At 39.5% G+C, this 26,299-nt stretch overlaps 1 protein-coding gene across 1 annotated transcript in view; it reads left to right on the top strand.

Annotated features, from left to right (window-relative positions):
* Positions 1–26,083, top strand: part of TOX (thymocyte selection associated high mobility group box) — a gene marked incomplete at its 5' end in the record, with an annotated part of 311,293 nt that extends 285,210 nt beyond the window's left edge. The window contains 4 exons of the mRNA XM_079796582.1: positions 4,301–4,381; positions 17,537–17,923; positions 25,448–25,599; positions 25,995–26,083. Coding sequence (XP_079652708.1) covers positions 4,301–4,381; positions 17,537–17,923; positions 25,448–25,599; positions 25,995–26,031 — 657 coding nt within the window. The 3' untranslated portion in view covers positions 26,032–26,083. The remainder of the gene's footprint in view (positions 1–4,300; positions 4,382–17,536; positions 17,924–25,447; positions 25,600–25,994) is intronic.
* Positions 26,084–26,299: the final 216 nt, after the last annotated feature.

Raw genomic sequence — 26,299 nt, 5'->3', positions numbered from 1 at the left:
CTAACTGTCCTGAATAATAACAGCATTGAAAGAAGCTACAAACATTAATTTCTAAAGGATATGGCAGGGACTGGTGGCTAAATTATTATTTCTAATACATAGCTGTATTTCTAAGCATTTTCTATAAATATGAACTCGTACTGGGGTAAGAAAACTGCATTTGAAGTCAACCTCCAAAAAATGCCTTTTAATTTTTTATAGTGTTTGAATAGAATACAAAAATTGGAAGAATTATATATTTTTTCTTATTATTACTATAAAAGCTTCATTGAAATAAAGTATGACTAGAGATTAACTAAGAGCCTGAGCAGAAAAGAAGGAAGGAAGAAGGAATTAAGTGGTATTTATAAGAGTTTGCTTTTTTGTATGAGTTGGATGGATTGTGTGGGAAAAGACCAGAAAGTAAAAGTACAATGACAGAGTATATTAGATTTTTTTTCTTGTTGAGTTTATTATAGTCACTGATATTGAACTGCTGATTTCAATTAGGGATGATTAGCCTGTAAAAACATGTGTACTGCTGGTATTTAGAGCATTTCAAAAATGATTCAGTGAATCACTAGATTACATGAACAGGATATGGATTCTGTAGAATTGCTATTTGATGTCTATCTACGTATGTTTTAGTTTAGCCATTATATATGTTTTAGTTTAACCACTGAGATGCAATCCTTAGATAGGATATGGTAGCTTTCTTAGAATAACAAACCACAGCATATAACTAAGTTAGGACAGGATGAATTCAAAAGTGTTTGGATGAGCTGGAGAAAAGGATAAATGATGTATTATGATATTTAAATCCCCATCTGGCTAACTTTGCACTTTATTTCAAACAGCTGTAGACCATTTGGAAGCCATTTTATAGCTCAACTGAGTACTAATATTTACTGTATGAATCACATATCTTTAAAATATTTGTCTTTCCCTGAGAGAGAGACCATTTCTTTCCCAAACTTAACTTTGATATAAATCAGACCCATCCTCCTAGGTTAGAAGGTTTGATCACCACCGCCATGGGTAGTTCATTGCCAAAGGCAGTCAGCACTGTTGTTGGTTTCTTTAAGAAGACTTTCTCCCTCCATGAACAGTGGCTTTGAAACATTTTTGTTGTTGTTAATGCTCACCTGAGGATATTTTTTCCATCGATTTTTAGAGAAAGTGGAAGGGAGGGGGAGAGACAGAGAAAGAGAAACATCAATGTGAGAGACATACATCGATTGGTTGCCTCCTGCATGTGCCCTAACCGGCACCAGGATTGAGCCTGGAACCAAGGTACAGGCCCTTGACAAGGATCAAACCCATGACCCTTCAGTCCATGGGCCAACACTCTAAATACTGAGCCAAGATGGCTAAGGTGCTTTGAAACATTTTTGAGGAAATTTTTACTGATGATTTTTAAATATCTGTTCTAAAGTAAGAATTTCTCCACCTCACCTATAGGTTGAATATGCACATATTTTTATCATTCTCTCATACATTCGAGGTCTTACTTCAGACATTTCCAACAAATATGGAATTGAAAAAAGCATTCTCATAAAACGTTAGAAAGACAGACAGTATAATATTGGAACGATTAGCTAGTTCTCAGAGGTGGAGGTCCAAACTGCTGTTGAGGAAACTTGACTCAGATTTTAATTCTGATCTGGGCTACTCTCCTTTAAACTCAATGATGGAAATATACCTCCTGAAATGACTGCCATTTGAATCCTCCCTGTGACTATCTGCAGTTATTCAGGAAAGAGTGGCCCCATCAATCCACGTAACATGAAGTGATGAGTTTTCTCTTTTGTAAAGTGGTATTTAGGCACTTGTGTGATGATCCAACATAGCCAATCATCAATAGCCAATAGGGAGCCATTTGTAGAAAACAGGGCACTCTGAATGCTAGTCAGGCATCTCGTAACAACATCGATCGCCAAGTGAAAGCAGGGGGCACATATTCAGCCTGAAATACATTGCTAGCCACCATCCTCCTATGGTTGTTAATCAACAAATTTCAGGGAAGTTAACACTTTGTGAGATGTGGGGAGCCCCACCAAGGGATAGCACCTTAGTCACACAGTTGCTGTTTCAGTAGAAACCCAATGCAAGAACGAGGATGGATGATGCTACAATCAGGCCATCTGGCGACCTATCTTATCTGCTACTACTGAGAAAAGGATGCTTTTGGCAATGCTGTGGGTGTGTTCTATTTGCCTTTGGAAGTTAAGTGAGCCCCAGTTAGCTGCCTGGGGGTCAGATGAAGTAGCATATTAATAAAAACATAAGTGCTTCAAGCATATAAATGCATACTACGATCAACAATATACAGTATTTACTAAATATTTGCTTTAAAGTCCTAAATAGGATTTCTATGTGCGTGGGAGAGAAATCCTCTAGAAATATTTTTAAGGTATTAAACGTAAATGTAAACATTGTCAGCTTAAACTCATTAATTATAAATTATGTCTTGAAGAAGATGGTTGAAGAAAAGACTACAAACAGCAATCTGTCTCTCAAGGTGAAAACAAATCAATAAAAAGCAAAGAGCGTTGTGTTTCTGATTGTGGCTGAAACGAGGCATAGCATATACATGGGTGGGTCATATTATTCAAAGGCATTTGCTGTACCCTAGTGTTATTTGTTTCCACGTGCAAATTTCCAAAAAAGAATCTGAGTTTGGCTTCCAATAATTAGCTCAGTGAATTTGGAATACTCTTGTTCTTAAGCCAAAGAATTTATTGGTTTATTTATTTAAAAAAAAAAAACAAATTTTAAGTCTCTTGAGTTTCATATTTAGTAAGGATGGCACAATGATTATATGGTAATATTGTATGAATTCTTAATTATCTTATTAAATTGCCTTTCATTACATCACAATGCCAAGAATAAAAGTCTAGGCTGAAGACCTCCCTAAAAGAAGAGCACATTTATTTCATAGGGAACTTTATAATTCTGTTCACAAGGCCAGTTGATTGTTTATCTTAAGTAAAATGTTCTGCTTTAATTAAAATATCCATGAGTAAATAATATTTCTCTCACCTTGAATTTCACAGTTGGGGACTGGGCTCTACATACCCTAAAACCACAAACTGACCTCTGCTGCCAACTTTGGCAGGTATTTGGTCTGACTAATTCCAAAGCCACTTTTCAGTCCTTCATCTGTGTCTGTTTTTGAGTTCAGCATTACAAAATATTAGCCAAACCTCCTTCCCTGCTGTAAAATTCAAGATGTGGGAAATTTTAAATAGTTGTTGATAAAAATACACTTCTGTTTACACAGTAAATGATGAAAAAGAGTTTGTTCTTTAAGGCTGATTTCAAAGGATTGTTAAAAAATGATTCTAAAAGCTTGAAGGAATTGACATAATAGTAGCAGACAACCATGTGTGTTCACTTTGCTAATCTTTCATTTTCGAATCTAATGACTCCTTCCCGTTTAACTTAGCGAGGTGACCTTTAGCATAGCAGCAAGTCGTTTTTCAGTACTTCTGCTCAATTTAAGAGGATTTTACTTTTATTTTCAAGATGATTCCCTCTGAGAAATGAAAACTTCTGTAAACTGAAATTCATTTCTGAACACCTTTACCTTTTCACAATGAGGAGTCCACAGATCCGTGTCATCCAGTGTTTTCATTGGAAAGGACGTGACCGTGACCAGAGCAGGCTGCAGGGCAGGGCATGAGTGCAGTCCTCGGCCACTCAGGGTCCCATTCCACCCCCAAATGTGTCTGCGACCTCCATCGCCAATCCCTGAGGCTTTGAAATAGAACCTCAAGGCTCAAAAGTTTTAAATTAGTGATGAGCCTGCCAACTCCAATACCTTTGATTTACTTATTGGACATCATTGGTCATCGCTCAACTCTGTCCTTGTTTTTATATTTAGCATGGAACGTATATATCGGGATTTGAATGCACTGTAGGATTATCTGCTCATATATAAATGTGAATGGCTTCTTTACTCGTGTGTGGTTTCCCTGGGAACCTTCATCAATCATATCTTTCTGAGCCAACTACCTCTACTCTCAAAGTAAACCAGATAAATCCTTTCATATGCTTTATGTAAAATGGAAAATTTTATTGTTGTTAATCTTCTTCTTATCTCGCCTATTGTCATGCTTCTTAAAAATCTGTTTCAGGAACAGAACACAATCTTTGAGGATATATATATATATATATATATATATTATATAATACAATTGTGTGTGCATGTGTGTGTGAGTGTGCATGTGTGTGCATGCAATTATCATTCTGCATTGTATGTCTCTAGGAACAAAAGCAGGTGCACTTTCTAATTTAAGACTCTTTGTTGTTGTTACAGGTCTATAAAAAGAAAACCGAGGCTGCAAAGAAAGAGTACCTGAAGCAACTAGCAGCATACAGAGCCAGCCTTGTATCCAAGGTAACGTGCTATTGTGTGGTATTGTGTCGGATTGTGGCCATCTTATTGCAGACTGTGATGGTCATTTAAAAGCATAAAAGATCACTTTAGCATTTCTGCACAATCTTCTTTGTTGGAAAAAAAGAAGTAAATCCTAAACAAAGCGATATAGCTGTATGTTATGGAAATATTTGTTGATACCTAAAAAGCCGGAGCAGCATCCTCTGCGCCTTCTATGAAATATTGTCCACCTGTGGATTATTGGTTTTGTGGATTAGTCACAGTGCATCCTTAATCCTGAGCCAATTTTCTATTTCTCTGCATCCTGCTCTTAAATTGCCTCCCCCTTTGTACCCCGTCCAGTTGACCTTTGCTGAGGAGATGCCAACTGTCAAATTTAGCCTCATTATAGCATCATTAGGAAGTAAGCTGGCCTCCCCAGTCCTCGCTCCCCCCCAAAAAAATGTTTGCATTATTTCATTTGAAACTGAAAAATACCACTTAAAAATAGTTTATGCTTTAAATTATCTTAAACACTAGTCCTTTCTGTTATAAATACTCAAGAGTTGACTGTTCGGTCTCAGGTTATTAAAGATGTATTTCCCTTTATAGATTTCTCAGGGAGGCAACCTCAGTGAGATGGGGCTGTGTTTATAGGTGCTTGGTGTTATGTCATCTCAAGCCTAAATCTGGCTGTTATTTGGTTCAGTGTGCCTTGGGGCTCTGAATTCATTTTATTCATTTTATTTTATTCACCCATGAAGAATACTTTCTCTGTTATCCACAAATAGCCATTGTCCTTCTAACAACTCCAAAGTAATTATATAAATTAGTTGTTTTTTTAATAGGGGAAAATATATGCTGAATATACTGATGCAGAACAGAAAAGAGAGCACAAATACACGTGGATAAAAATTTCAGTGTGCCAGTGGCCTAATACAACTTTATATTCCACGTCTAAGCCATGACATTGTGGGAAAACATGCTACTTATTACTGAACCTCAACATTTCTAGCTCTCCTGTACTCTCTCACCAAAGATCTAGCACTTCCTCATTTATCTAACTCCTTTTGCAGCTATTTATATTTTCTGCTGATACTATCTAACATTTCTGTATATTTATAGAAGTCACAGAATGTGTATAAAATCATAGCAAAAAAATAAGGTATAAAATATTAGATCCATCCAGCCATTGGGTTATTTAGTCACACTGATATTATTCAAACTAATATGCCCAAAATGTAAAGAGGACTTTTCAAAAAAAAATGGAATAAGATTTCATCCAAGATGAAATTTTCTTTTTGAGCATTTTAAATAGAGAGTTAGTCAGAGCATTTTACATCCAAGAAAATCAATACATAATGTCTCAAGCCCAATACAAAACCCTTTGGTGAATGCTATGTGGATTGCCAGAGTGCTGTGATACTGACTAAGCCTTTGCTTTCAAAACAAGTGTCCTCAGATTTGCTCTTAGCTGCAACTTTTTCTTACTATTCATTCTCAGAGTTGCAACCCTCAGTATACGGCAATTTGTATAAATGCTGCGAATTGCCATATCTACATTTTAAAAACCAAGCACATTTTTTTACAGCTTACTCTGACGTTTTTCTTCCCTTTGGCAGCAGGAATTCTGCTGGAACTGTTGAATGTCTGTTTATGTACAGCCATGTATTGTGTGTATACAAATTGAAGGAAATTACAAACACCCTCTCCAGGTTACAAAAAGTGGCCCTCTGATGTTGTATGTGAGTGGATATTTGCAGTATAACCTTTAGGCATGTACAGAAAATGTACCAGACTACTCTCCCATTGAGATGGAAGCGTGTAAAAATCTGTTTCTTTTTCATTTTGTATTTTGTTCTTGTGTGACTGTTCTGACATGTACAGTACTTAATTCCTTTATTTATTTATTTATTTATTTATTTATTTATTTATTTATTTATTTATTTACTGGAGGCCCAGTACACGAATTTCATGTACTGGTAGGGTCCCTAGCAGCTGCGGCTGCCGGCCGAGTATTCGCTCCCTTTCCACAGCCGCCTGCCACCGCCATGGACCAGGGTCTCCCTCCCTTCCCCTGGCTGGCCCCGCCCCCTGGTTGAACTCCTGGACAACTCCTGGTGGAGGGGACAATTTGCATACTACACTTTTATTATATAGGATTCTCACCCGTCCCCCATGCCCCTCCCCTTTGGTAACCATCAGCTTGGTCTCTATATCTATGAGTCTGTTTCTGCTTTGTTTTGTTTATTCATGTGTGTGTGTGTTTTTCAGATACCACATATAAGTGAAATGAAAAGAAGCCATTTCTTTTCTATTTTAAGTTGTCACAAGGAAAATAATAGCCATTTATATTTATGCACATATTTTTCTGTTAAATTTTTTTAGTGTGTTATAAATTATTTCCCTGTTCTGAAAGATCTAAAGGTACCATCATAAAACACTACATGGTACTGATAGTGACAATTTCAGGTTAGCACATGCACCAGCCAGGTTTTGTTCCCATTCACTCAATCATACATTTATTCGGCAGACCCCCTGGGCATGTGATCTGTACCAAACACTGTGCCCGGCTCAGGGCACAGTGGGGAACAGGAAAATGCATCCGCTGCACTTAAGGAATGTTCTCTTTCGTCTGGGAGACCAAGAGTGAAAACGTAAGCTAGTAAATGACCAAGATCTTTGAGAATCTAAGCATTCGGAAGGAAATACAGCAAGGGATTTGACTGGGTGAACTGCAAAGTCCTCTTTGAAGCTGTGACCTTGGAGCTGAGAGCCAGAGGAAGACAGGAACTGCAGGCCCGAGGGAGCTGAGGGGGAGCCTGCAGCAGGTGCAAAGGCTCGGGGACAAAACTGGCTCCGGGCACTGAGAGGTCAATGCAGCCGGAGCTGATGACAGAGGAAGCCTGGTTTGAAGTGAAGCTGGGGAGGTGGGCAGGGGCCAATCACCAAGGCCTTGCAGGACATTGAAAGGAACCGGGTTTATCCAGTATGAAGGGAAGCCACTGACTGAGTTTCAGTAGGAATGGCATGATCGGATTTACATTTCTAAAAGGTCACTTTATGTGAATGAATTTCCTCAGCCATCTGACCCCACTCTCGGTCCTTGTGCTGGGCTGTGCAGCTCGTGGGTCCAGACAGCGTGCTTGACCTGCTTTCTTAAACTCCCCCTGCCCCACCAGCCACGGCGGAGCACCGACTCTCTCCTCTGAGGTCACTTTGGCCAATGAAATACTCTACTAGGCAGGGAGCATCATGGCCTTAAGTTCTCGCTTTACTCCTCCAGAGCTGCATATTTGGGTACTTGCTTTCTGTAAAATGCATTTGTCCCACCAAATAAGACTTTGCAGTCCTAGGCCCATAGCTCCTCCCCTCACTCATCTGCGGCCGGGTCTGGTCTGCTGCTTCTTGTGGCTTCCAGACCAGGCCGCACTCCGCGTCCGGCCAGGGCTGCACGACACCTGCTCCGTGTCAGGCACGGGGCTAGGTGCTGAGAGCACAGAGCTGAATGCAGCACATCAAAGGAAAATGTTTCACGGGACTTGAAAGGTTTGCAACTGCAGTCTAAAATTAGCTGCTTCTTACGGAACATAATCAAAAATAGAAACTGCCTGGCTCCACTATGAAACTGAGGCATAAGATGAACAGTGTCCCTCTCCTTTCAATATTTCATGTTATGTTTTAGTTGAAATCTGCTTTAGACCATCTAATCCAACAAATTCATTAACGTGACTCCAGGCCTGAATAAAATAGAAATCTACCAAAAATAAAAAAGCTCTGTCATAGTAAATGACTGTTCTGTCATAACTTCAAAATGATGATACTGACACAGTCTCAGAAGGACACGGAATTTTTTCCAATGACACAAATACGAAGAGTGTCTTGCTACATGTAGCTTCTACGTGTCACACGTGGTGCGAGACATTTTATATAAATACCTAGGATTCATCACAATAACCCTACAAAGTAAGATTTAGACTTAGACCCATTTTCTAGACAGTCCCTGGGTAGGGAGATTAAATGACTCGCCCACAGTAAGGAGAGTGACAGATTGAGGACCCAGACTCCTTGCTGTCTTGTTCCAAAGCTTATAGGTTTTCTCTATCATGAGTGATTACCAAATATTTATTTATTTATTTATTTATTTATTTATTTATTTATTTATTCAAATTCTTTATTGATGAAAGTATTATATATGTCTCCTTTTTCCCCAACTGACCTCTCCCAACCCTCTCCTGCCTCCCAGCACAGGCCTTCACCCCCTTATTGTCTGTGTCCATTGGTTATGCTTATCTGCATGCATACAAGTTTTTTGGTTGATGTCTTACTCAACGCCCCCTTACCCTCCCCTGCCTTCCCTCTGAGGTTTGATGGTCTCTTCGATGCTTCTGTGTCTCTGGATCTATTTTTGTTCATCAGTTTATATCTTAGAACTACAACCTCTTTGTTATCTCCAATAAAAGTCTATGCCCGCTCTTACATATTAGACAGCTAAAAGAACAGCTGTCCTGCCTTAAAGGAAGCTGCGGGTAGAAGGCCGGAGCCCTCCAAGGAGTCCGGGGCCTGCAGACACTCTAGAAAGCATTGCTCTGTGCTATGCTCTTCCAGCTGTGCAGCAGCCTGGCCTGGCCACACGGAGCCTGTGACAGGCTGCCCAGCCACAGGCCACGCCCTGCTGTGCAAACACATCGGAATTGAAGGACACATGAACAGAGTACAGAGTGTTGAAACACAACACTGGTCAGACTCTGGAATGATTTATTCAATTTGGGCTCTATAATTTAAAGAGGGAAGTTGGACAGATTTCAGAAGAAAAAGACATGAAAGTGCCTGAAATTGTGCTAAGTGAAATAAGTCAGACAGAGAAAGACAAATACCATGCAATTTCACGTATATGTGGAATCTCAAGAACAAGATAAGCGAAGAAACAAAACAGAAACACACTCATAGAGACAAAAAAACAAATTGATGGTTGCCAGATGGAGAGAGGTTAGGGGACAGGTGAAAAAGGTGAAGGGATTAAGATGTACAAAGTGCCAGTGATCAAAATAGTCACAAGGATGTAAAGGGCAGCATGGGGAATAGAGTCAGGGTTGTAATCACTATGCGTGGTGCCGGGTGGGTACTAGACTTACTGAGGTGAGCACTTGGTAAGGCATGAAAATGTCTAGTCACTCGAACACATGAAGCGAATATAATATTGTATGTTAGCTATCATTGAAAACTGAAAGTTAAAAAAAGTAAGTGACTGAAATGTAAAAGGCAGAAGATAGGAGCTGGGAAGAAAGAGTTGGAAATTTCTAATTCTGAAAAACAAAGTCTTAGGCACGTTCAAGCCCATGGCAGGCATTAGACATAGGACAAGGGTTACTGGTGCTCCATTTTCTCTGGCTCCAGAACAAGAAAAAAGATGCCATTGGAAGCTAGAGGACTTTAATCTGAACAGAGGGCAATTACTAACCTCTTGAGTTATTTGGGTAGACAATTTCTTTCCGTAGAGAAGGTTAAAAGCAGGAAACAAAGGTTTATAAATAAGGATTGTAGGAGATCTCTAAGGTATCTTCAACGTCTGTGCTTCCACAGGACGTCAAGGGAAACATCCGGGGACCTCAAAGGTGCCACTCATATCACACCGAGGAGTCCTCAGAGGGCAGAAAGGTCCACAGCCAGCGGGGGCAGGTGGATCTGGGTTCAAATTCCAGGTTTCCCACTTCCTAGCTGCATATCTTCATGCAAGTTATTCAGCTGTTTTAAGTCTCGGTTTACTCATGTGTTAAATAGAGAAGATCACAGGACCTACATCCGTGAGGCTGAAATAAGAAAACTATATAAGCTGCATGATTTGGGATCCTGAACACGGGAAACACTTAATAAATACCAACTATTTTATTACTGTTACTAATTTTAGTTTAATGTTATTGGTAAGTGTGCAAAGAACTAGGAAAAGTTTGTGCATGATTGAAAATGTAGCTGGTTCATATTTTCAATTTGTCTGCAAGGCTGCTTTGATGTACAGAAAAATTTTGAGTGGCATTAAAATAAGAAAAGTTTGTTTCAGGATACATTCTTTTATAAAGATAAGAAATGGTCTAGATATTTTTAAAACTCATCTACACAGCTTTCTTCGTTGGAATGGTCTTTATGAGTCTTTAGTAGGAGAGACTAAGAATAGTCTGAGGGCCAAGCATATATGCTGTTTTGAAAGCTAGGACTTCCTGGCTGGAGCCGTGTTACTTGCTATTTAAGGTCATTTGGGGTTGGCCTATGAAGGAAAGCTTAAGGATATATAGTTTTTCCATAGACATGGGTCTAAATTATTATGTTGAAAACAATGTATAACTTTAAAGCAATTGGAACTGGTTTCATTTTACCACATAGACCAGAATTTATATTCTCAAAATGAGTGTTGGATTCAAAGTAGTCACCTTGGGAGGCCACAAACTCATTTTATTATTGCTCCCCAAGTTCAAAAAGAGTCCCGAAACTCCTCTTTCAGAACTGCAGTCACGAAAAGGTTGCGAGCCACTTTAGAAAGTCAATCGTGTGACATTGTTTTCACACCTCGTTCTTTTCCCCAAACATCACTCAAATATAATCCACAGACTTGGCTCCAAGTGACTATTAGCTGTTTCCAAAATCAAACGCACCATCAAACGACAAAGAGTTGTCTGAGGATCTGTAAAACAGAGTCCCACAGGCTCTGAAGAGAAAGCCAGTAGGGAAGTTCTCAATATTCCAAGTAAAAGCAGCGTTTACTCAAAGAAACTTCCACCTTCTTAGAAGTGCCCACCTGGAAGGGGACAACATGTGGGCGAATATGTTCTGGTTTGTTAAACGACCGTCATCAGATTCATGACTTTAAGGTCACACGCCAGAGAGGAGGTTTTGTTTCTACCTTGTGCCAGATTTCTAGAGGACAATGGAAGCTGGGTTTTTGGTTTTGTTTTAATGTACAGTATAGGACAGTATTGAATTAAATTACAAAAGTTCTCTGTTGCCATGACCAGTCATAAAGAATCACAATGCTCAGTTTAAGGACCAGTAAGTTCAAAACAAAAAGGATATAATTTCTTTTTACAGGATGAAGTAATTTATAGAATTCATGCCATGAAGACAAGTACTAAGTCCAAATTTGAAAATGGGATGGACCATTTTATGACTGTTAACATAAAATGTGCAGCTCCCGTAAGCCCAAACTGTGATTTAAAGATAATAAAATCTCATGCTTCAAGGTGTAAATTAATCACAGGCAAGGACCAAGAAAAAATTTCTGTCCAGAAGCAACAATGCACAGTTGAGTCGGTGCATAAATGTTCTTTAATTTCCAGTGCATCAAGTATTGGTCAGTGCTGAAAACAAGAATCAAATTAGATGGATGATTAATCTGATTTGGTTCAGCAACTCCTATATTGTTGCTTCCACTGAGTTTTATGTCTTGTGCTTATACTTTGCTATTTTAAATAACAATTGCTTTGTCAATTTTTTTATGGCATTTGTCATCCCAGAATGGGGGCATTTATGCACTCTGCAGTATTATCTTTATTATACAGAGTAAATGGGATCAAAACTATCTTGGATAATCAGCAACTTGGACCATAAGAAGTACCTGAAGGTTTATAGAGTTCTATCTCTTGTGGAAAATTCCACTGAGAAGACCCAATGGTCTTTCTTGCCACACACGCATCCTCATTTTGCTTATAGAGAACATCTTTCAGAATAATGGTTTCAAAAGCAGGCAGGAGGTAGAACTTATTCAGAAACTAACAGCCAGAACACAGTTTTTGCATTAAAATGTCTGATTTAAGGGTTGATTTTCAGTTGCGTATACAGTAGTAAAATCCCATTTATCAGGTTACCTACACAAAGCACACACACCCTAAAATAAAAGTAGTTAAGGTGTTTGAAAATAGAAACAATCTTAAATTCTTTAGTCTGTATGAGAAAATATTTCTAAGTTATGAATGATAGGTACAAAGATATTCATATACAATTAATTTGCAAAATTGTAGCCTTGCTCTCATAGTTTAATTGGAAGAAAATGAGAGTAAGGGTATATTAAATTTATGATTTCTTCATATCCCCATTTAATCAGATTATGAATTCATGGCACTTTGTTCTGGAAAATGAACTTATTCTTCCTATCTTCCAAAATAATAAAATAGCACTATAATTAATAGATGGTCTGTTGTATTAGTCTGATTAAGAATTAATCAGAAATGAAGCTGGAAGTAGGTTTTTTTCCCTGTCTGAATGAGTGGACCTTTACATAAAGACGCAAATCCTCAAAATCTGAGAGGAGCACAGTAAACTTCCCTGTTGCCTGCATCACCCAAGATCCAGTGGGGAATAAAGAGCAGAGTACCTAACCAAGGGCCAGAGCTAAGGGGGATCATTTCTCATCCCTTCTGGGAGGGTGTGGTTTATGCTGAGAGCAAAGGAGAAAGTGGAATATCTCCCTGATATTCTGTAAGGTTTCTAAGATTTCAGATCTTTTCTCCCCGCCCCCTTGGGAAGAGGAGCCCCATGCTTTGTCAGGAGCCCCAGCAAGGGCAACAGTCATTGTGTGGAGTATTGCTCAAGAAGAGTCATTCAGTCATTCATCAAACATGTTGGTGTGCTCTGTATACATGGCATCGTGCCAGGTGCATGGGATGCAGAGATTCAAGTCATTATTGTAAAAAAAAAAAGGTCCTTTCCTTGATGGAGAGGGGTCCAAAACTGGAGGACTTCATTTTAAAGCGAGAATACAGGGAGAGAACCCCTATTGGGGTGCCTGCCGTGCACAGTCACGTACCTAGACACATTATTTACCTTGTCACATTAAGTATCTTGGAAAGTGAAGGGAAATCACGTAACTTCCCAAGATTCTTTCTCCCTCTATGTTACAAATTATGGGTAAGTGTTGTCTAAATCATTCCTTTTAGAAATCTATTTAGATAGTTTGCCCATATTCCTTCCAGTGATTAAAAGTTACTGCTATTTAGGTTTGGCATTACTGATCTTTGCATGCCTTAGTTGGGAGAAGATGGGTGACAAAGAAATGGCTGAACAGACAGAATGTTTTGTGTTTACCAGGAGAAAAGAGCCTTCACAAAGTTGGCAATCAAGTATCTCAGATTAGGTTGCAATCTATTTCTACTTATCTATAAGTCTATACTTCTACCTCTACATCTATCTTATCATCTATCAATGTGGTGGACCACATGCTGTTATTTAAAAAGTGAAATTTGGGAGAATTTGGCTCATTGTTTATTTTGAATTCACCGTGGAGGAAAACCATTAGCATGTGTATGCCTTCGCTCTTCTAGGCTCTAATTGGGAAGCTGCCAACTGCCTAAACCCTTCAAGAAACTGTCACAGTCCTTAGCGGAGAATATGAAATTCACTATGCAAATCTTATTCCAGGAAACATGAAATAATGATTATTTTAATATTGTACCTGTATGCATGAAATTTCACTATGCATTGTGAGGCAATAAAAAGTTAGTTTGAGGCAAGAAACATGACTATTTAAATTGAAATGTATGTTCTATTTTGAACCACATCCAGCACGGTCAGTGGTGGACCTGAGGGGGGTGGGGGGCAGTGAAGGATTAAAGAAAACAGACAAGAGAATATAGCTGGGGCCAGGTGGGAACTGTTTTCGGATGGAGAGACAGTGCCACAGCCTGTAAGCCGAGTCTTTATTTTATAGTCAGATCTCACGAGGCAAAGCAAGGGCGTGGTCAAGATGTTTACAATGTTCTCGAGAGTTTCAAATCTACTTGATTACACGCACCTGAGAACTCTATCAAGCTTTGTTTTGGCAGCACTTGCTGCACCTCCCGCAGCCTACATCACTCAGCCACCTGGGACCACAGGTCTACACTTTCGCTCTTCTAGGCTCTAATTGGGAAGCTGCCAATTAGGTCAAGCTTACAACCATAGCCTTTGGCTATAATTGTGCTGGGAGGGCTTTGCCCTCAAAGCTGGGATCTGCACGTGGCTTTACCAGGAGAGGACCATGCCCTCTCATCAGTCCAAGGATTGAACCTGTCCAAACGCTGTAGCTGCTCTCCACACTATTTGCCAATTTAAATTATGTGTGTGTGATTTATTAATTTTTCTGCACCAATATTTCTCATTGAAAACTATTGCCATGAAGTGACCAATTAAGAGAAGACTTTTGTGGTTCTTACTTATAGACTCAAGACATAGATTCGCAGAGTGAAGGTTCTGAGAAGTCCTGCTAGAAGGCACCCCCTTAATCTTCTCTAACCCAGTGCTGTTTCCACACATTCTCTCATGGAACCTGGCTGTTTTAAGATATTTATTTTTCCACAAACCCCCTTCAATACAGTTTGGAAACTGTGTGCGTCGGGGTGTGAAGTGGGTGTTATACCTAGAACTGCTTGCCAAGACTGGCTATCCACCCATGAAGCCAGCCCTGCTGTTTGCTATGTGTCTATACTCACTAGGATTAGTCATTTCTAGTGTAGCATAAGTACATTTCCGTAAGTTGTTTAATTTAAATAAATAAATGTATGTAATTATAAATTTATTGTTGTAATTCTTGGGATGATTATACGATTGTCTGAACAACATGTCATATATTCTTCTGTACATTTGGTTTACATACACACAGGTGTATATGCAAGTTCAGGCTACGTATCTAAAGCTCTCTATACCAGATCAGTATATAATGAGGCATTATTGGCTACCGAGATAAAAACATTTTACCATTACATGTATTTCATAGTTTTGAGAGTATGCTAAATGTGAGTGATTTTTCTTCTGTTTGAATTAAAACATTTATAAAGCAAAAAGTAAAGATGCACTAACATGCATTAAGTGTGATAGCTTTCTGCTCATTGTGTAATTGTTTATTTCATGAATGACAGTGCTACAGTATGTGACTAAATATGAAATTAGCCCTTGTGCAGTAGGCTCAGAAGAAGGAATGCAAACACAATGAAAACACTTTCCCTGATGACTTAAACACACAGACACACAATAAACACATATTGTCTTGACATGTACAGAATGATGTTTGAGGCATATCACCCCAGTACATGCTACTCTGATGTAGAACTAGTCAGTGTTTACGTGGCCTGGATTAACCTGATTGACCTTTTCCTTGAATTGTTCACTACTCTGTGCATCAACAATAAGACTTTTTTAAATGGAAGCCAAAAAAATTGACTTAATTTTATAATGGAAAGCACCTTTTAGGTTCTATCTATAATAATAAAAGCATAATATGCTAATTAGACCAGTTGTCCTTCTGGACATCCTTCCAGAAGAAGCCAGGGCTGCAAGGGAAGCCTGGGTCCTGGGTGCCAGAGGGAAGCCTGTGCCGGCAGCTGGGGGAAGGAAGGCCTACTCTTGCACGAATTTCATGTATCAGGCCTCTAGTATTTAATAACGCTTCTTTGGTCTAAAGCTCCCCTGGAAAATTTCTGTGAACAATTTTTGACATTTCTAATGTTGCCACAGAAGACAGGGTACCTGAATGTCCATTCCTAGTTTGGAAGGCTGCATCAACATGGACAGAGAGAAATAATGAGAGGATTCTTTGGAGGGACTTGAACCCTTTGGATACACCTTACTATAGACTCTGCATGGAGTATTCAGTCTCAGGGGACCTCAGATTTCCATAGTTGGGCATGTTTTTACAGATGTTGTGTCCTTCCTATAGAAACAGTATGTGGGGTGGTAGTCCATTTAACCAGCCTACCCTCCTCGAGTCAGCACACACATGCAGCATTGTTCTTACTGTGGTTTTATTTAATTTCCCTACATTATTGAGGGGGAATGAGTTGTGCTGCTAGCAATGTTGAGTTTCATGTCATCATGTGCAATGAACTAGTCTGCCTAGCGTACCTGTCAGTTGATGGAGCCGCACAGAGCAGGAGGAACTCAGAAGGACCCTGTGTTGCTGGGAGGAACAAGAAACTCATTCTGATTTACAAACTGAATAAGCGGGACCCGGAGGTCGCAGGATAAGAGCATCTATGCATCGTCAAGACCTTGTTTTTTCCCCAGAAGGACATTTTAGCATTTTCTTTCTCCAGCTGGTTTCACCTTTCACCATTTGTTCTATCAGCCTCTTCCTCTCAGCAAAAGTAGGAGGTGGGCTCATGCCCAAAAAGAAATGCCTCAGGGCTAATTCTTGATTCTTTTCAGCTTCCACTGATATGCCTCGTTTTTCAGCCAATTAAAAGATTATTAGGAAATGGCCCTGTGAAGGTATGAAAAAAATTAGGGCAAAATTATATTCATTTATGATGGAGTCTAAAATTTCTAAGAGAGATTATTTTTATCCAGTTCATTATGGGGGACAATTCATCACCAACTTCTTTAAAAACCAAGATGAGTTCTATGGTTACTTTGAAGATATATTAATGTGGTTTTATATGACTTCTGAAAGGTATTTTAGAACTCGTTGCTTCCATATCCATTTCCATCAACCGGCTTTGATTTCTTTGTGCAAATATCTAGGCCAAGGCTCTTTGAGAATACAAAAAGAAAAAAGACAAAACTAAACAGATAATCAATAGAAGAACTCCAACACTGAATTACTTTCAAAGTGAGCTATGCATGCATTTCCTATTAGGACAATGATGGCATCCATCCCACCCTGATCTTTTTCTCTTTATTTGGAGGATGAGAAAGGCCACCAAATTAAGGCTTAGCATTTATACAAAAAAAAAAAGTCACCATAGATGGTTTTAGATTTTATATAAGAGATAGAAGAACCTCAGCCTTGCAAATAATGACGGCAGAGTTCTTGGGTAAGAGGATCAAGAATAGTAATGGGGACTTTGTCGGTTTTGCTCAGTGGGTAGAGCATCAGCCTGTGGACTGAAAGATCCTGGGTTCGATTCTGGCCAAGGGCATATGTCTCCTCAGTTGCAGGCTCCATCCCCTGTCCTGGCCAGGGAACTGTGGGAGGCAACCATTGATGTGTCTCTCTCACTTCGATGTTTCTCTCTGTCTCTCTCTCTCCCTTCCACTCTTTCTAAAAATCAATGGGAAAGATATCCTTGGGTAAGGACTAACAAACAAACAAAAAGAATAGTAATGGGTGTTGAGTCACATGGAAGTTCATGTATAAACTCACAGAACATCTTGTTAATAGAAATCACAACGTGGGGGTCCGTTTCTTAATGCTGCTCTTGTTTGTTTCGCCCACAGAGCTACAGCGAACCTGTTGATGTGAAGACCTCTCAACCTCCTCAGCTGATCAGTTCAAAGCCGTCAGTGTTCCACGGGCCCAGCCAGGCCCACTCAGCTCTGTACCTAAGTTCCCACTATCACCAACAACCAGGGATGAACCCTCACCTAACTGCCATGCACCCCAGTCTCCCCAGGAGCATAGCCCCCAAGCCGAATAACCAAATGCCAGTGACTGTGTCTATAGCAAACATGGCCGTGTCCCCCCCTCCTCCCCTCCAGATCAGCCCACCTCTTCACCAGCATCTCAACATGCAGCAGCACCAGCCACTCACCATGCAGCAGCCCCTTGGGAACCAGCTCCCCATGCAGGTCCAGTCTGCCTTACACTCACCCACCATGCAGCAGGTACGTGCTCGTACTCTGAACTCCTCTTCAGAAGTGCTTGGGGAGGGGTGGGGTCGGGGGGGGGGGGTCTGTTCCTCCAGTCAAGGAGGGGGATATGTGTTTTCTATTTAAATGGAGAGAGAATTGAAGATATTCAACAAATATCTGCTTTCTGAAAAATATAATTTACAGGTGGAGAGTATGGGCAGCATTATACAATCACGATAATTGATAGCTGCTGCTTTTCATAATCACTGGTTTCCTTCTCATGATGTCCATTTTGCTTCACCCTTCTAATCGCCCTTGTTTTCTGCTTGAGTAAAGTACATTTGCTGTTTTGAGATGCCAACTGCTACTAAAGATGTCTTTGGGATTGAGACCTCTATACTGTTTTTTATAATATTGTTCAGCTATAAGGAACTCCTGGTAGGCATGAATGCTGAGTTCAATAAATGCTGTAAAATGAAATCAGGCCCACTGTTTCTGGCCAGAAATATCAATGGGTACAACCTTAAACATCCTAAGAAATGAATGTTTTAACCAGTTTTATTTTAAAATGGATACCTGGCTTCTGCATACATTAGCAAATATAAGAGCTTTGGAAAGCTCCCTGCCCACGCCCCAATTATTGAAACCATTTGTGTGCAATGTTAACTTTTCTTGGAAATTAAGTTTTCCTTTGGGGTTTGGTTTTATTTTAAAATTTGAAAATGAGCAAATGGTGTAAACTAAACTGGGCATGAAGCATTTAAAAATCATAAAAACTTGTTTTAAAATATAGGTCAAGGTAAAACCTACAAACAATATCAAATGTATCTCACTGTTATAAATTACTCTACTGTTTCCAGAGCCAGAGTTAAATATGCAAACATAGCCTTCCTATAGAATTGATATCTAGCCCAGCCCGTGTTGCTCAGTGGTTGAGCATCAACCTATGAATCAGGAGGTCACGGTTTGATTCCCTGGTCAGGCACATACCCAGGTTGTGGGCTCGATCCCCAGTAAGGGGCATGCAGGAGGCAGCCGATCAATGATTCTCTCTCATCATTGATGTTTCTATTTCTCTCTCCCTCTCTCTTCCTCTCTAAAATCAATAAAAATAGAGTTTTTTAAAAAAAGAATTGATATCTAGGCCTCTGTGGAATTTGAGTCTATAGTTGTATTGCTAGTGGAAATGGGGTCCTTTTATGGAGTCCCAAGAAAAGCATTTTTGGGGCCCTTGTATGGGAGGATAAGGTGTAGTGGTTAAGATTTATTGGGATGGAAATACAAGACTGTTCCCAGGTTCCAGTGTCTTATTTCCATCCATCATGCTGTGGAAGAAGTTGAGTCTTGTCTTCATTAAGTCTAGAATTAGAAATTCTGTTAATGGTTCAGTCCATGTCAAAGTTGAGTCCAGTTTGGTCTCCGTTTCCGTTTGGGTAATTTAGTCTCTGTTTTCGGCTGGCTCTGGTGTTGTGTTGTTGTATCCAGGCCTGCGTTTGGGTCCCCGGGGCTGCTGGGCCTGCATTGGGAGCCCCGCTCCAAGTTCACCCTTCAGCCGGAGAGGCTGCTGGGCCCTCAACGCTGTTAGAGAGAATGTGCGAGCAATTAATGTGCGTTATACAGAGAGAGACCTTTGTTACATTTTGATTGTATTATTTTGGGCTTTTTTTTTTTTAAGTCGATCAATTTTTTCTTTTCATGGGCTTGTGCTAGGCCCATTTCCTAATCAATTTATTTTTTCGATCTTTGCAGGCTTGTGTTGGGCCCTCCTCCTACCCAGTTCAGTCTTCTTTTCTGATTAGGCATTTCCCCTTTTGGTTTCTATTATGCATGTGTTTCTTTTTTTCTGTGTCATTTTTGGCTTCTACTGGGCAGGCACCCAGTAGAGGAATTTCTCATTGGACTCTGAGAGGGTGGAGAGGAAGGAGAAAGAGGAATTAAATATAAGTACTGTCAAATTCATTTTTATTATAGTATTTATAGGCAGAATTTCTGAGAGCTGACAATAGCAAACCTTAATATATTACCTTATCTTATCCTTAATTTCAGAGAATTTATAATCTGGGTACTGCTAGCATTATTTTCATAAGGTTGGCAGGGTTGAATAATGTGCCCATAAGGTCAGAGCTGGAATTCACACTACAGTCTATTCAGAAATCAGAGCCTGGATTCTTAAATGCTAGACCTGCTGCCTCTCACTTTTAATCATCCTTACAGACTATTACCAGTGTTGCCTTAGAAAATCTGTGTCTTATTAGAATTTGGAGAGTCTTTAAATTCTAGTTTGTTCTAAGATTGACATGGTTATGGAGAGCATAGCTGATGTCTTCCTTGGTCTCTAAGCCAAGGAGATTGATAAAAGCTCTGACAACTTACTTAGCTATGCTCAACAAACTAGTTGTTGACTCACTAGGGAAGAAGACTCGGGAAAGCCAACTTCCACCACTTGCCCCTTGTCCACAGTGGTGTTTGTGGTCAGCAACTGATGCTTATAGGGTCAGATTTCTAGTCTTTCCTTCAGACATCACTCACAATAAAAGGGGCCCTCCTGGGTGTCCTTGCATTTTAATGAACCAGTAGTGTTTCTGTGGAGGATTAATAGTTTAAAAGACACAACCTTCAGTTGAATCCTGCCTAAGGGGACTTGCTGCCAGCTCAGGGCCCGTGCTTTGCTCACGGTACTGTACTACAGGGCGATTTCTTCTCAGAGGAAAGAATGTGGAAGTCACAATCCCCTCCACAAGTTCAGGACTAGAGCTCTGTCCAGAAAGGACACCTTTTTTCTAATTTATCCAATGAGAAATGGTTCCTTTTCTATATATACACTAATACCTTAGGTGAGTTGGTCATGACCCTGACTAGTTTTCAACATTTCAGAATTACATAAGGCCACATGTGAAAACTCAAGAGATATGAATAGGGAAAAAATAGAACGAATCACATTGGGTAGGTTATTCATCAATCTGTAAGTCAGTTCTATTAGTGGATCCCAAAACGTGTCCTTACCGAAGTGGTAAGACCTGATTTCAATTTACATTAGTAACAGAAGACAAAATGGCATGGGCCCAATGTGGAGACTCAAAGATTGCAGTGACTAGCAACACTTCTAACAATGCCTTGATCCTGGTAGGTAGTCAATAAAAGGATGTCGAATGGACAAATGAGAGCATTTTTTAAAAATGAATTCTAAAAGTGTTTAAACATTAGAAGAAATTACAGGGTAGTTTGTAGAACCTTAATTCCCTGGAAGTTTTTTTTTAATTTATTTTTTTCCTGGAAGTTTTTAAAACTTTTATTTATTCCAAAAAGATTAATAGAACCCCTAATGTGTGCCAGACACTGTCTAGGCTCTGGAAATTGAATGATCAGTGAGAACAGGTAATGAGGCCTCTGCCCCCATGCAGCTCACATCAGAGTTGGATGGGTAGCGGGTGGTAATAACATAAACAGGTAAATTAGTAAGGTCTCATGGGAAAAAAAAATAATAGAGGAGGACAAAGTGCAGGGTGCATGCAGGGAGGGCAGAGCCTTTGGCCGGAATGAATAAGGAAGGTCCCATCCAGGGCTGACATAGACACCTGAAGATCCTGGGAGGTGGGAAGGGTGTGGGCGGAATGCCAGGAGAGCAGGAAGGAGAAGAGGTTCCAGACTGGAAGGACCACGCTGGGGAGGAGTGTGGCTGGTCCGGACATGGAAAGATGGCCAGTGGGGAGCCCGGTGAATGAAGGGAGAATGATGGAATTGAGATCAGACTCATGGGCAGGTCATCAGAGTAAGGTCCTCCAAGGTAAAGGACAGGCCTCCCCAACAAGTTGTTAATCCTCAAATCAGGATCAGAGTCCATTACCCCTTGATGTCACTCAATTCATTACAATCACAACAGTGTATAGGGGCCAGTGTCCACGTCACCCAAGTTGGTCCTTAGCCTGTGGTCACAGAGCCAGTTTGTGGATGTAATTACACCTGTCCCATGCATCCACCAAAGCACCTTTTTATCCTAAAGATGTTTGCTTCCTGGGCATGGGGGCCATGTTCACATATTCAATCATCAAAGAAAAAAGAAAAAGAGAAAGTTAGAGAAAGCTACTGTATTTTTAAAATAATGGCTCACATTTCAGTATTACTTTAGCTATTTTATTTTCCTTTTGAAAACAAATGCATCCTACAGAATGATTGCATAGTCCACCAGGAATAATGGTTTCATTTTTTTTTCTAGAGAAATATTTTATACACTAAACCCATAGACCAGCTTGTTTTGGTCCAGTTTTCTTCCTTTTTTTTTCTGTTCACTATATTGTCGAATGAGGTCAAGAGAAAAAAAATCATTAATATCTGTCAACTTCCTTTATAACCTTAAGAAAATAATCTTTGTATGATATCACACAGACAGATTTTCAATTTCCTTGTGTAATAAACAGCTTCTTTAGGATTTGGGTGTAATTTAAAGGTTTTAAAAAAAAATCACATTGAGATTGATGAATAAATCAGTTGTGAAGACAAACACATTGATGCCTGGTGAAAATACCTCTCCAGACAGGCAGGAAATGAAATTAGTTCCCAGTAAAGTGTGGATATGAGGATCAGTGTTTGGTTGTGCTGCAGGCTCTGTAGGACTTGCTATGGTGGCACAACAAAACTGCTAGGGCTACAGAAATCTAATTAAAGAGCAAATGTCCCTTCTGACATCAAATTAATCTTTATCATGTTTCCTATTTTTATTTCAATCTGGCACCAGAAAATGAAATTTAGAATTCCAGGCATGCTACAAAACAGTTGGTGATTTTTCTCTTGAGCATTAAAATGCAAACTATTCAGTCTTGTTTAATTAGACTGCTAAGCCAACATTTTTCAAAAATTTATATCATCATTGTTGTTTCATATTTACATCAATAATAAAAATGTTCTTAGCTCTAAGTCTGACCTCAGCATCTCTGTATATAGTGTTCAGGAGAATGTTTCTTTTTTTTTTTTTAATTTGAAAGCAAGTAAAATGATTTACTTCAGGTTTTGCTTTCATTTTTCTTGGCCCTCTCTTGTTTTCATATTAAGGATCTTAACGTTAAGTACTGAAGTTAGCTGAATTTTAAAATCTTTGAACTTTGTAGATAGCACATAATTTTGTTTTTGTTTTATTTGTATTGACTTTTAGAGAGAGGAAGGGAGGAAGAAAGAGAGAGAGACATTGATTTTGTTGTTCCACCCACTTATGCATCCATTGGCTGCTTCCTGTACGTGCCCTGACCAGGGATCAAACTCACAACTTTGGCATATCAGGATAACACTCTAACCAACTAAGCTACCCAGCCAGGGCTAATTTGGGTTTTATAAACTGAAACTACCCATTTAATCTTAAACTAATAACTTAAAAATTAATGTTCTCCAGATGTTCTCTTCCCAACCTTGAGGAACTATTTTCATTGGATGGGGGGGAAAGCAATGGTAGTTTCTGTTGTTGATTGTGTGGGGTTGGGTGGAAGTGGTTTGGTTTGTTTTTATTTATTTTTTTCGTATGTTCCCATACTTTTAACTAATTCAAGATATTTTTCAACTACTCTGTTTTTGAGATCCATTTACTTTTAGGTTACATTTTGTTGATTGTGCTAAAATCCAATATGGAGAATTTTACATTAAAAGATAGGAAAGCCCTGGCATTTACTTATTTATACTCCCCATGCCTTTCCAACAGTAACTTTGAAAGTTCTGTGTTAAACTGCATTCATTGGGAGACATTGTTTATTGAGCCACTACTACAGGGTACTCCCCGCGAATATCCAGTGAGCAAGGCAAGCACTCTGAATCTCACGTCCCTCTGGCCAGCCCTTAAGACAGGGGCTGAAATGGAAGTTAACAGGAGGTCATTCTTGGAGCTTTTTGCTGCTGTTTGCCCAGCATCACACTAGACACTAAGAGAAAAAGTCAAGAAAACTGGACAGTGGCTCCATCAAGACAATAATATAGGACCGTAATGAAATGAGTACACTTCACAGAAGCCAGACAGATGGGGGAGTGTTCTGGAGAGCGAGGAAGGACTAGGGGCCCACAGCCAGTACTACCTCTTACTTGTCATCTTGCTCTTTGGGGAAACGCTTACAACTTGAGCTGCAAATGGTGTCTACATAAACAAACGTATTTCCCATAAACCAGTTGTTAATTTGGGAAACATTCTATTCCCTTTAGTCTGTGTGAGGTCAAATAACCAGGCTGGCTGAATTCCCTACTTTTCGATGATTTGTTTCCAATTTTTCAAAGTTTTGTCTTTCATCCACAGCTTTGGTAGGAGTTAGTGTGAACATTGGCTTGAAGTCTTTATCATTTAAACAGAAAATAAATTAGTATCTTAAAGCCAATATTGAGAATTGAGGACATTTGATGACAGGTGTCTTTGAGTAGAAGAGGACATTGAATGTCCCAATGAACATTCATACATGGGTAAAAGTCTAAGGAAATATATTTAGTTAGAAATTAATTCTCTGACCATTCTGCTGAGTTAAAAAAAAAAAAAAGTTAAGAACTCAACAATAATTATGCCTTTAAAAGCTCCCTGCAACTAAATGGAGAATGGTTCATTTTAAAATATCTTGATTTTTTTTTCCAGTGGTTAAAAACCATGTATGAAATCGGCTGTAGAAAGAGACGACCACAAGATTAATTAAGTTGCTTTTTTGGTCATTTCCAGCAAAGCTTGCTTATGCTGCTCTCGAATTCACCAGATAAGCTAAAAATAAATTGTAGTGTATAATGCTTTTTATTTACCAGATATAAATATATTCTTCAGAGATTCTGTCCTTGAATTTTTAATAGCTTTGCAAGGATTAAAAGTCAATACTTCACCACACCAGTGTATTAAAAGAATCTTCCTGAAGTCTGATTATTGTTTGCCAGTTAATAGACTTTTCAATTAAAATTATTTGCTCTGTCTTACACTTTTCCTTGTCTGTGTTTTCCAATGGCAAGTTGTTTTGAATCTTCCCTATATTAGTCCAACAACTGTTAAAAAGCTTTGGTTGAAATTTTTTAGCTGAGAAAAAAAGTACAAATAAAAGATGAGGCAGATGGTCCCTTTGTGAATGAATGAAGAAAAAAGGGTTTTGAGAACAATATATGAATAGGTGTAGTCTAATAAAACACTCAGCCACCTGCTGCCTGAATCCTTCAAAAAAAGATTCTGTTGCATATTCCGGGAGTTAACTATTCATGTATCCTTCAGTTTGATAGAAAATATAAACTTTGAGAGGTTTGGGCCCTTTCCCCTTTGTTTGGATTGAATTGGCTTCTCTAGATTTTAAATTGTTTTTATTTGTTAATTCCAATTTATCTGCTCAAGAGTATAATTAAAGGTTTTCTAACATGGTTAAATGAAGGAAAGATACAAATGAGAATGTAGGCATTTCTTTTCTACCTTTGTTTTAAGTTTTCTGCGCCCTTCGGATAAACTTGCCCTTGCAGAGAGATACAAGCAAGAGGGCAGGGATGTGTTTGCAAACAGTGGATAAATATTTAGGTGCATGTCGTCTTAAAAAGGCACTCCGATCCTTATTGGTGGCCTGCTTTCCCTTTCAGGGATTTACTCTTCCACCGGACTATCAGACTATAATCAATCCTACATCCACAGCTGCGCAAGTGGTCACCCAAGCAATGGAGTACGTGCGTTCTGGGTGCAGAAATCCTGCCGCCCAGCCCGTGGACTGGAATAACGACTACTGCAGTAGTGGGTAAGCGGCCGTCCACCGCCACCTGGTGGTGGGCAGCTCTCATAGCATGCCCAGCGTGCCCTGCTCCCTGGCACATGGAAAGATCCATCTTTCCTTGCTGCTTTCTAAAAGATTATCTGGAATGGTCCCGCATTCCTGAAAGCGGAAGACACCGCTCCAGAAATGTGTCAGCACTCTGCTAGCCGTGCTGAGAATAACTGCCTTGAGATCCCTGTTCACTGTAGATGTAGATGTAGATGCAGATGTAGATGTAGGTTAACTAATAGTGCACGTTCCCAGGACACACGTCCTCATCCTTCAAAGCTATAGCAAATAGGCTTACGTGCCCCGAGGTCACCTGTAGCGCGCGCCTTGTGTGTAACGAGACATTCTCTGTCTGTTTCCTCTTCATCCAGGGGCATGCAGCGGGACAAAGCACTGTACCTTACCTGAAAATCTGAACGCCTCTTCTGTCCACTGAGGAATTCAGGGAAGTCTTCGCCGTGGATTGCTTTGTACAGTCAAGGCAATTCTCCATTTTATTAGAAAATACAAGTTGCTAAGCACTTAGGACCATTTGAGCTTGTGGGTCACCCACTCTGGAAGACATAGTCATGCTTCTTTATTATTTTTTTAATCCTTTATGGACATTGTTTTTTCTTCTTCCCTGAAGGAAATTTGGACCATTCAGATTTTATGTTGGTTTTTTTGCTGTGAAGTG

The sequence above is a fragment of the Cnephaeus nilssonii genome (assembly GCF_951640355.1).
Source record: "Cnephaeus nilssonii genome assembly, chromosome: 18".
NCBI lineage: Eukaryota > Metazoa > Chordata > Mammalia > Chiroptera > Vespertilionidae > Cnephaeus > Cnephaeus nilssonii.
Note: the sequence above shows the minus strand (reverse complement) of the source record. Positions and strands in the feature narration are given on the sequence as shown.